Genomic DNA, 12,181 nt, shown 5'->3' on the forward strand with positions numbered 1-12,181 from the left:
TCATAAATATGTCAAAAAAATAGTATAAAAACACATGTGCAAAATTAATAAAACACAATTGCATATAGTGGGCTTACAGTAAAATGTTTTATGTTTGAAGCACCACTGGAAAGGATGAAAAAAGGTCACTTCTTTTACATAATTGGCATTTTCGCAGCAACCCAGTGTGCTGCATTATTCATGGTTTTCGTCTATTTGTTTTATTTCTATGCCAGTAAGCAGTAATCGTTCCTGAGAGAATCTTGATATGATTCGGGATTATGTTCTGTTGAGTATCGGTTCGTCTCTTGACGATCTCTTCCACTCGCAGGTGCGATTAAGGTATTATCACGGCTCACCATTGTCGGGAATCGTGCAGACAGTGCGCCTAGATCCTCCCCTGCCCTCAGGGCTCATCGACACCATTTCGCCTCCTCTCGGGCGGTTCAGCCGGTTACTGCAACCAAACAGGTTAGTCAACGCCTTACGAAAGTCTCGATTTCCCAGGCCGTAGATGATGGGGTAAGTCGCCGAGGTGCTGAATGTGACGAAGTGCGTCAGGGTGTAGTAGATTGACGGGGGTGACTGGTGTTGAATGAGCAAGAGGGTCTGGGGGATCCAGCAAATACTCTGGTAGAGCGCGATGGCAAAGACCAGCAGTGTCAGCCGGATCTGCCGTCGCCAGCCGGCCTTGGAGTGCCTCTCCGGCCGCTGGGTGTTGCCGGTGCCACCCGCGGCATTACCGGTGCCGTTCTGGTAGTTGGACGGCCCATCTTGGCTGGCAGGAGCAGGAACTTGCACGCCGATGGCTCGCACGTGTCTCCGTGCTACGAGGAAGATTCTCAGGTAAATGCCGAAGAACAACGGGATGGCCACCACTCGGTTGGCCAGGTAGAAGTAACGATAATTACGAGACGGAACCAGATTGGCGAGACGGCATTCGTTGAGCCCCGAAGCGGTCCCGTTGGCGGCCACCTCCGGCGAAATGTTGGACTTCGCGGAGGTAATCACCAGCGGAACGACTGCGCCGGTCACCGCGGCATAAAACAAGATGAAGCAGACGATACACAGGACGCGCTTCTCCGTCAGGATCGTGCGAGCGGCGAACGGATGCAGGATGTTTAGGTACCGCTCCACGGTCAAGCCGACGATGGTCCACGCTATGAGAAAGCCCACGACGAGGAGCACGCAGGCCAGGGGCAGGCAGGCCGCGCGGTAGTTGAGGATCCCCAAGTCCACGAGGCACTGAAGAGGATAGCACAGTCCCACCACGACGTTGGCAGAGCTAAGGAACATGAAAAGGTAATTGTCCACGGTGCGAAGGTTGGTGTTGCGGCAGTAAGCGGCGAAGATGCACCCGTTTGCCACGAGTGCCGTACCAGTCAGAAGAACCACAAGGAACACCGACAGAACCAGCTCTGATGCTGCCCCGATCATGACTTTTTTCTGCAAGTCCTATGTGGGTATAGATTAAAAGATATAACACGGATTAACAGAATTCAAGAATTCTTCGGGAGTACGGTACACTCCTTTTTGTATTGAAAGTTGGCAACAGGAAAGAATCGTTGTATAGACCTGTGCCATAAGAAAATCGTGCAAAAATTATCACAAATATTATTTGGTGAATATGTCTTTAAAAAAAAATTCTGTGAAAATATTTCAATTTATGTGGCCCATCTTGTAAAAATTGTTATTTTCATTCTTCGCAATTGTTAAAATAACGGATAGAGAGAGATATTATGCTCACCGCACCGAGAATCAACTTGAAGGGAGTTTAGGACTGTTGCTTCTGAGACAAATGCTCTGAGACTGGCTGGTGCAATAATGAAACGCGTTCACATTTGATGTCGGATGTTGTGTGTTTCTAAGGAGCCAAAGCTAGCGGATGCTGTGTGCGTATCACAGTGTCAAGTGCGCAGTCGCAGCATGACCACATGACCAATAAAGTACTTGACCGATCATCTTGTGTGACGGGCATAATATAATAGCGCACGGATTAGGGTACCGGTCATTCATTTGCAGACCTACTCGGACTGTTCCATTCTTTTAAAAATAACCATTCTGGCATTTCGGCAAAACAACGAAACGATCTGTATGTTGTTCTCATGCGCAGCCACGCCGGACATAACTGTGTCTTAAGTATAGGCCTGACTGTTCCTATACCGATTGTGCATACTGATATACAGGATTTGTGGGGAGAAACGGCACAGTATAGATACGACAACCATAATTGGTAGGATTGGTAGATATATGTGTCTAACCAATCTCGGTTTGGTTGGACACACATCTACCAATCCTACCAATATATTGGTTATTTCAACCAATCTGTTTTTAGGGTGTATGCCAACATCATGGACGTGCTATATACACGCTCGCACATCAGCACCAAGCGTCTTCTGAAAAAATAAAAATCGAAAACCCTGACCGGCAAATTTGAAACCACCCCTTTTCCTTTGTTCCGAATTTTGGGCAAGTCCGCCGGGTGCATTGAACCACGAACCCCCTCTGTTTGACGCTGGACACAGTGTGTGCACCGGTTGTACAAGCATTACATTCACTGTGTGGACTTCCAAACAAAAGAGGTCCACATAAACCAGGTATAGCAGCGACGTGGTGGACTTGCCCACGTCCACACAATGTTTCCCCCTCTCTGGAAAACAGGTTTAGAGGCATTTTGGGGTTAGGTTTATCGGTGGCAAAATGAAGAGAAACACTAAAGGGAATCATAGAAAACAAATTGGATTGAAAGTGTTTTCACAGTGTGAGTAAAATGAGGGGTTTTTTTTCAGAGGTTTTACTTAACTACACGAAAACAAAGGAATGTCCACACTACGTATGTAACGTAAACATGCGTAAGCATGACTAGAAAAAGAAGTTGGATTCGACTCCAATTTCAGTAATTTGCATAACTATTTTTCCAAAGTCAATAATACTGACTGGAAAAATCTAGTCAGATTGACTGATTTTCAGTTGCACCCAGCTGACCCTGAATGGCTAATTTAGTTAATGAGAAGACCCATTGCAGAGTGCCGGTAGAGCGATTCCCAATGCACTGTGTAATAAGTCCCATTGGAATGGTTGAAAAACCTTTATAATCTGTTACAGCTCTTGTTTTCGTGAATGGGTTTCTATGACATTTTCCCTGATTATACACAAGAGTATAATTAATATGCTCCGTCAAAATGAAATGTTAGGTATACCTTTTGAGAAATTTAACGATATCTGCACTCTAAATACAACTTAGTCAGAATATTGACTGGTTTTCCTAGTTATTGAAAATTGACTGGGAATTTAGTTAAACATGCAAAGTTTCATAATATGACTAGAAAAAGAAGTTGGGTTCGACTCCAATTTTAGTAATTTGCAAAACTATTTTTCCAAAGTCAATAATACTGACTGGAAAAATCTAGTCAGATTGACTGATTTTCAGTTGCACCCAGCTGACCCTGAATGGCTTATTAAGTTAATGAGAAGACCCATAGCAGGGTCCCGGTAGAGCCATTCCCAATGCACTGTGTAATTAGTCCCATTGGGATGGTTGAAAAACCTTTATAATCTGTTACAGCTCTTGTTTTCGTGAATGGGTTTCCATGACATTTTCACTGATTATACACAAGAGTATAATTAAAATTCTGCAGTATAATTATGCTCCAGTATAATTAATATGTCAAAATGAAATGTTAGGTACTTTTTGAGAAATTTAACGATATCTGCTTGCACAACTTTTTTTTGGTCACCCTGATAGAATTCGTGCCTTTGTATTATCTCATTGCTAGTCCTATTAAATAATGTAGTCTCTTGATGCATGCTATAAGGCGATTTTGTGATATTCATGTAACGTTTTGCAGCTTGTTGGCGTTTATACTCTCTTTAATAAGGCGAAGTAAAAAAAAACATGTTTCTCGTCCCCGCCCGCTTCCTTTTTTGGAGGCCGCCTGGATTTTTAATAATTTTTTATTTTTGAAAAATGCAGTAAAAAAACACCAGAAAAGTCCACAAATTCATCGGAAAATAAATACTTGCGAAATATGTGACCAATGCAACTCTAAATGATACTGTAAATATGTTCAGTTTTCTTGTCCAACTTGTCTTTCATATTAAAAGTGTCTTTGAACAGTGGAAACACCAACGGTTGCAGGAAATTTTAAAATGGCGACCATCTTGAAAAAAATAAAAAATAAAAAATAAAAAGCCCCTCTTCCTCCTCTTTTTCAAAAACCCGGACGAGAAACATGTTTTTTTTATTCGGCATAACGCTTCGATCAGCACTCAACACTCGTACTGTACTGACATAATAATATGGCCGCCATCCATACTCAAAAACGCATTCAGAGTTTGTGTAATATCCCAAAAAAACACGCATGCAGTTCCGAATGAATTCTGCATGAAATATGTAATTTCATATAATATGAAAGAAGAAAAAAATAAGAATCTGGAGCACGTAAACACAGTCGAAATTGAAAGCACACGTGGAAAATGTTTGCCAATAATTGATGAAATTGAATTATTTACCAACCTCTTGCTACATGGCTTGGCCTTTTATACGAAAAACACAAATTAACATACGTGATTTAACGACCATTTGAATTCAACATGAACGAATTTGTCGAAAGAATGCTCAACCGTGAAATCGAACGAACCCTTTAGACGATTGGATTCTGATGTAAGGCAGCGATGTTTCGAATTTTCAATTTGATTTTCTTCCGGAAAACCAGGATGGATTGCTCCCTCATTGATTACGTGTTACACAGTTACAAGGGCGGATCCAGAGAGGGTTCAACTGGGGGGGGGGGGGGGGAGGGGTGCTGTGGCTGTGCCGGGGAGGGGGGGGGGGCGGAAGGGCTCTCTCAAGTGGAAAATTGTCCTATTTTGAGAAAATGTTGGTCACTGCCGGAAGAGGGGCCCTCCACACCTCCTGAAATCCGCCACTGAGTTAGGCCTATATACTTAATGTTCATCATGCCCCTATAAAGCAATTGACCATGTCCCTCCAGGATTGATGTTTGTTTTTAGTAAAGGGCTTTTGATAGCAAAGCCACATCACATTCTTCTTCATCAACTATAACTACTAGGTTCAACCATACATAGTTGAACAACATTAAAAGGGTATCCTCCCCTGGATGATGGAGTAAGGATTTCATGATTGGCCGTCTCCAGGGGGTAGCCTTTGTTTGTCGAACCTCGTCGTGAAAGTGAAGTGTTCCCCAACAGAAATGTCCTGGGGCATTTGCTATATGATGTGCATCAATGTTATCACTCAAAACATAAACTCTCTTATTGTGTATTATTTGCCAAAGATATTATTGTTATAACCATTTCTGACAATGTCAGGAGTTGTGGAAAAGACTGTATACAGCCGATCTTAAACCACTTCCCGGAAAAAATAAATAAAAGATTAAAATAGCTAAATTATGAACTGTAAGAACGAACAATATCTTAATGTATCGTGCAATTTATCGTGCAATTTACACAGGGCTAGTACGGTAGGGCTACATCATGGAGAGATTCCAATGGTGTATATAATTATGACATTCATTATACAAAATCTAAAATCATGCATAGGCCTATTTTCGTATGGACGTCATTTTTGTCTCCACCGACATATTTCCTTTAATTTATTTCATTAATACCCACACCTCATCTGTAGTAGGCCTACCTCGAAGTCGCGGATCTATACGAGGGTTTAGGGGGTCTAACCCAACCCCACCCCCGGGCCGCAGAAAAAAAAGAACAAAAAGTAGAACAATGGCTTGTGTGCTAATCCCCCCCCCCCCCCCCCCCCCCCTTTAAGCCCCTTGAGCCAAAGCTGGATCCGTCCTTATTTTCTCCTTTTGGTGAAATTTGCCTCATTTTCGTCCTGAAGCTGCTGCCTAAATAGCTGTTTTGTAAAGTAGCGAGAATAAGTATAATTTCACTAAAAGGAGAAAGTGGTTAGTTTATATAGGGATTTTAGTCCAGTAAACTGGCCCGAGACGGCATGGGGCTATGCGTTCAAATTGGGTTACTGCCATGTACTGACACAACAACGAATCACCAAAGAAAAGGAAATTTACGACTGCAAAATATCAAAAAAACCCGGGCAACTCATTGTGCTGAAATAGCTGTATAGCATAGAGGTTTTTGCCTGAAATGATATCACACTTTTGCTCATGAATATGGAAACTTGCATTAGCATAACAACCTGACCAAAAAGGCAACAAAAACCCTCGTAAAGGGCTTAGGGCAAAACAAAAATTAAAAATAAGGTTAAAATGGGACACAATGCTAAAGGTGCATTTTCAAGGATTGCATTTTAAAACTTACATTGCATGGGCCCTCGAATATTATGCAAACCAAGACTGCGTCTTGACCTCGAGATTCTGACCATTCAGCGGGCGCCTTCCATCGGGTCTCCCGTTGTTGTATTACAAAAAGTGACCGAAACGACGTAACAGTTTCTTCGGACCACTCCGATTGGCTGGCGCGCGGGGTCGCATAAAATTGACATGCTACGATACATCAGACGTTCGTACCGTGGTTCTGCCCACGTGAATGTCCTGATCCTCAGACTAGCTTGTACCCCCTTTCCCGAAAAAAATCCTGCTAATCCCATGGTGGCATTTCTTATTTTCTTTTTGTAAAACTCCGTAGGCCTAGTGACGACTGAAAGCTCCTAAAGGGCCGGTTGCAGAGCGCCCTCATCACTGGTTCCCGCTCCATCGGATATCCACAGATCTGAGTAGTTATTTTGGACAACCAGTCATTTTTTTGGTGATGAACTTCCAACCAATCGCGTTGCCTGCATGCTGCGCGCCTGCGCTGGTGGTCGCCTGTTTGGTGGTCTGGGGTCTGCCGCTACTGTTCCGCTTGCGTACACTGTACTGTACATGCTGCATGTACGTACCGTGTAATTTAATATAGCTCTATGGATATGGATGCATGATGTACGTCATAGTCTGCAGTAATTTTGATTACGTTGCATGCATATGTATGCAATACACATGTAATCAAATTTGATAGTTTCTCAATCTGTAAAGAATGGACAAATTATCTCGCATTTTGGCATGAGCCTGCCGGCTACAACCTGTAGAACTGAACAGCCACAACTATGGGCAAGACCAAGAAGGTCTTCATTCCTCCCATGAGAAAAACTGTGAAAAAATACCTACCAGAACCTGCACAACTTCCACAGCAAAACATATTAAAACTTCAGCAACAAGCGTCGGCTGCACAATTTAGTCCTCAACAGCCAGATTATCGACCGGACGAATTCTTTCTGAATGGCAGTACAAATATAACTCGCACGGAAGACAACCTGCGAAGGGATGTTTACGAATTTCAGGGTTCTCCAGGGGATTCTCCATCGGACTTGCCGAGGGCGACGAACTCGCTTCACGGAAAGGACACACACTCGCCGAAAGGGTTCGGGAAAACCAAGGCAAATTTACACCATTTTTCTTTTCTTTCTTGGCGTTGGGTTCTTGAGTCTTGAGACCGATAACTCGGATTGTTGTCAGACTGATCTGCAGGCTTAAAAACAAAGAAAAAGAAAAAAGAATATAAGATTTATGGGCTACTATGTGTCAGTTGTGAGCTTCCTTTCTGATGAATTTGTTGCCGATGGGGGATGGTAGCCCCACTAGTGTGGCCGTCGGTATGCTGCGCTGAACCTTTAGCGCAGCATACCGACGGCCACACTAGTGGGGCTAGGGGGATGGCAGTTAATTCTGGGCAGTGGATCCTTTAAAAAAAAAGTTGCAGCTTAAAGTTAAATGCCATTTTAAGTCTTTGAGAAAGTGTTCCATGATGAGTGCATCTGTCTAACGTAATTGTTCACTTTATGCCTACACTCATTCATATATTGTCATACTCATCAGTTTTTTATTTTTACTCGCCTCGTTTCTCAGTGGCGCACCCAGGATTTGGTTTTGGGCTCAAAAAATTTGTTTTCACAAATTTGTTAAAAGTTGAATTTTTGTCAAAAAATTTTGCCCAAAATTTTTGACCGCAGAAAAAATTGGGTTTTTTTTTACCTTGGTGGCGCCAGTTCAAAAACAGGCCACATTCACATCACCAAGGCCAAATCGTGGGACTAAAAAAAAATATACAAAAAAAAAAAAATTGACCTCTTTGGGGGAAGCCCCCCCCCCCCCTTGGGTGCACCACTGCTGTGTGTATAACTATAGTATAAGTAAGACCTAGGCCTATAAGTTCTTTTGGATCATTTTACAGAATGCCATGAAGAAAGATGTGCTGAAGAACATCCAGAAGATGCAGAGAGCGTTTGCATCGCTCAGAAAGCAGGAGCAATGCCTACTGGCTACCAGTGAACAGTGATAAAAAAATGGACAGGCAAGTTCCAAGAAAAAGTGTTAAAAGGTGCAGTCGCCTTCCCTTCTCCCTCAAAACGTCAACCCAAACTGTACACTAGAATATTAACATTATAGGTCTACTTTGAAATAGTGAACCCCCCCCCCCCCAAGAAAAATAACAAAGTGTATCACAACTGTGGCAGATTTATGGGGAGGGGAGGGTTACGGGTCACAAAAAGGAAAAGAAAAACAGAATAAAAGGCACGCATATGCCTGCTAAACCCTCTCCTGACTCATGGACATCGCGAGGGCGGGGGGAACAAGGGGGCACTTCCCCCCCCCCCCTCTCCCCTCTCCCCTCCCCTCCCCGATATATTTATACTAGGCCGATATATTTATACTAGGCGATCACTCACTTCTTTTGAAATGCAACTCTCTGAATTTCAATGGCTGAAACTGGCATTCCCACTGGAAATTAACAAAGTAGCCAAGCATGTATTGTTTTCATTCATTCCCGGAGGTATCGAGTTGCCATCTTGCATTTGGCGCTTCCTTGTTATTCTTGGCACACGTTTCGCTGTGGGCAAACAGAGCAGCCTATTGAGAATAAATGTGAGAGACACAAAATCAATTTATTTTTTTAAAATTGGTGGGTGAGAAAATATTTTCATCACTGTGTATTTTCAGGTGTGAAAATCATCCAAAATGGCGCAAACTATCTTAATCATATTTTGTTTTAATCCTCTTCTGATTTTTTTCTCTCCGTACATTTGATGGTTTCAAAGTTGATTTTTGGCACTTTTTTTAGATTTATTTTCACAAATCAGACTCAAAAGTCAACACCATTTCATCTACCACATAACGACTCATTAACTGCATTATATTAAGCCAAAATCAGATTTGATTAACCTCGTCTTTCTAAAGTATCAGCCCTCAAAATCAAAAATGAATACGCATTCATTTTTTTAAATCCAAATTGCAATCTTAATATAGGACCTACCTTTTTTTTGTTTTAAAACAAATTTCTAAGCTTGTCATGTTAAACAGTTTATCTGTTCTTGACACGGTTTAATGGCCTTTTAGACATTCATACTTAATGTATTTCCTTGATATTGTTTAACTGTTATTCTAGTGTACATAATCGATTCAAAATGTATTGTACCTTGTAGGCCTACATTATTGTGTATTACATGTTTGCCGGCAGTATATAAAAATTTTAAAAATAAAATGTGCAAGATACATCACATGACCAAATAAGTAGTTTCAATTGAGTTAAAGTAAATTCACTTGATCCTTTCATTATTCTAACATGTATGCTTCTGTTTTTTAGGGGTGGGGTGGGGGGATTTCGTATTACGGCAACAGCCAACAGAGGTCATTTACACTCATATTTAATCCCAAATGCACGTCAGTCTGAAAGAGTTTGGTTGATTAAACTTAGCCTACCTGCCCAATGGCAATACTGCCATTTCAGTGTTTTTTATATTTTCCAAAACAGACTTATTCAACCTTTTTTCCCCGTCACATTGGGGGGGGGGGGGGGGGTTAGTTGGGGGATTTCATTACGGCAACAGCCAACAGAGGTCATTCACACTCATATTTAATCCCAAATGCACGTCAGTCTGAAAGAGTTTGGTTGATTAAACTTACCTGCCCAGTGGCAATACTGTCATTTCAAAGTAGTGTTTTTTATATTTTCCTAAACACACTTATTCAACCCTTTTCCCCGTCACATTTCAAAGCATTTGATTTCTCAAGTTGACAGTGTTCTGCATTTTTTTTTTATCCTTTACCCCTTTCAAATATCACGCTGTCCCACGGCTCTGCAAGTATATCTAGCGATTGGTTCTGAAGAATAGGTCTTTTTTTTATTTTACCATATTATATACTGCTAGAAGGGATACTTGTAATTTTGAAATTGCATATAATTCTGGTAGTGTGAAAAGATACAGTCCTGTAGGAGATCAGATCCAATTTTGCAGAATTTGAAAGATGTTATCGTCGCTTTAATCAGACCCATCATTAGCTTGGATGGTTGGGGGGGGGGGGGGAGAGTGTGCTGGTTTGCAACCCCTGAACCTTAAACAAAACTTAACAAAACAAAATAATTATTATGAATTAGGCCTATTATACAGTGGTGGATCCAGCATTTACAGAAAAGAGGGGGCGGGGGAGGGGGGGGGCGCAAAATGGAGATGAAACCCGATCATACAAGAAGGGCATATATTTGTTCATGTGCATGGAAATTTACATTGTTGAAGTGATTAAATAACCAGTTGTCAGCAGACGAAACAGGGAAAAAAGACAAAACATACTTTTAAAATATTTTAAAAATATACAAATGGGGGGGGGGGGTGTTTTGGGGTCACACCGGCTGTGCCCCCCCCCCCCCCCCCCCCATTTTAAAGGCATTAAAAAGGCAACAGTTGCACAATCTCATGTCATGTAAACCACGGCTTTAATGGGTTTAGCTTCAACAATTATTTTTGTTTGTCTATTAAAAAAAAAGGCAAAAGTTTTTAAAGGCTCCAAAATATAAGCTTTGCATAAAATTCTGACAAGATTCCACAAGAAATAATAATAAAGTTAAGTAAGAGGAACAAAGTGACCAATTTCTTTTAGTGAGGGAAAGGGTTTTTAAAAAAAATGCATTTGTTCAAAACTACATTAATATTTCAAATAATAAACCTCATAACATTTCAGTGTTGGGAAGCAGTCCACTTATAATTCTATAATTCAAGCCACCAATACTACATCTACCCTAAAAATTGCAAATTTATATAGACACCACTTGACCCTAGTCTATGGAATATCCCTTGCACAGCAAGGGTCTATGATATGCGAGCAGATTCAGCGATTAATTATGCAAAACAAGTCTGCGTCTTGACCTCGCGATTCTGGCCATTCAGCGGGCGCCCTCTATATCGGGTCTTCAGTAACCCGTTGTTGTATTACAAAAAACATGGCATCCAAATTGACCAATCAATAGCGTAGTCCACATTTCTAATCAAAACGACATCACAGTTTCTATAGTTGACCTCGAATTGTCTGGCGCGCGGGTTGCATAAATTTGCTTGTATCATACATTCAAGCGTGTCTCTGCACACGTTAATATCTGATCCTCAGACTATAAACTTAACCCATGAGCTGTAAGTAAAAGTGTACCTACATGTAGGTACATAAACATTTCAAAAATTGACTGTTACTTTACTAACAAACATGCAGCTGCCTTAAAACTGAAACACATTTTACATGGTTCCGACTTCAGATTCCTAAGCTCTGGATTCCATCCTGAAAAAATATTAACAACAGAATGTCCGGGGTGTCTTCCTGACAACCGAAGGGGAGGAACATTGCTTTTGAAAAAGTCAGCGCTTTTTACCCCTCAAAATAAATGTCACCACCAGGTAAAACCAAGTAAAAATTCTGAAGAAGCGGGCAAGATAATGTTGCAAAAACATTCCCTGTCTCGTACAATAGCAGATATTCAGGCTTTCAAGCAGACCCAGGTGAAAAAGTAGGAGAAAAGTAGGATAAAAATAAAATAAAATTAAAAAAACAGGAAAAAAGTAGGACTTTGGAGGACAAAATCAGGATAAAAGTAGGACTTTTGCGGGCTTTCAGGAGTAGTGTTTTTGTTGAAAGTCACCCATGTCCACAGCATCATAAGCCGTATTTGGCATGTTCTGTAGGCTACTCACAACACTTGTGCTCTATCCTCAACTAAGCTCTTGGAAGTACAGTTGCAGTACTCCTGCGCCCAAGCCCTTCATTGTGTGATTTACATATGACATTGATTAACAGTGTTTTGAAAAAAAACAAAAACATATTCAATGAGATTTCATTTTTGAAGTTGTGGGACACAAAAGTAGGAATACGTAGGAATTTCAAGAAACAAGAAGCAAGGACAA

General features: G+C 41.3%; 1 protein-coding gene across 1 annotated transcript; it reads right to left on the reverse strand.

Moving 5' to 3' along the window:
- Nucleotides 1-327: 327 nt before the first annotated feature.
- LOC119720986 (adenosine receptor A2b-like) lies at nt 328-1,416 on the reverse strand. The gene has a single exon (XM_038190851.1). The coding sequence runs from the start codon at nt 1,414-1,416 to the stop codon at nt 328-330; it is 1,089 nt and encodes a 362-aa protein (XP_038046779.1).
- Between the last annotated feature and the right edge of the window lie 10,765 nt (nt 1,417-12,181).

The sequence above is a fragment of the Patiria miniata genome, unplaced genomic scaffold (assembly GCF_015706575.1).
Source record: "Patiria miniata isolate m_02_andy unplaced genomic scaffold, ASM1570657v1 HiC_scaffold_9, whole genome shotgun sequence".
Classification (NCBI taxonomy): domain Eukaryota; kingdom Metazoa; phylum Echinodermata; class Asteroidea; order Valvatida; family Asterinidae; genus Patiria; species Patiria miniata.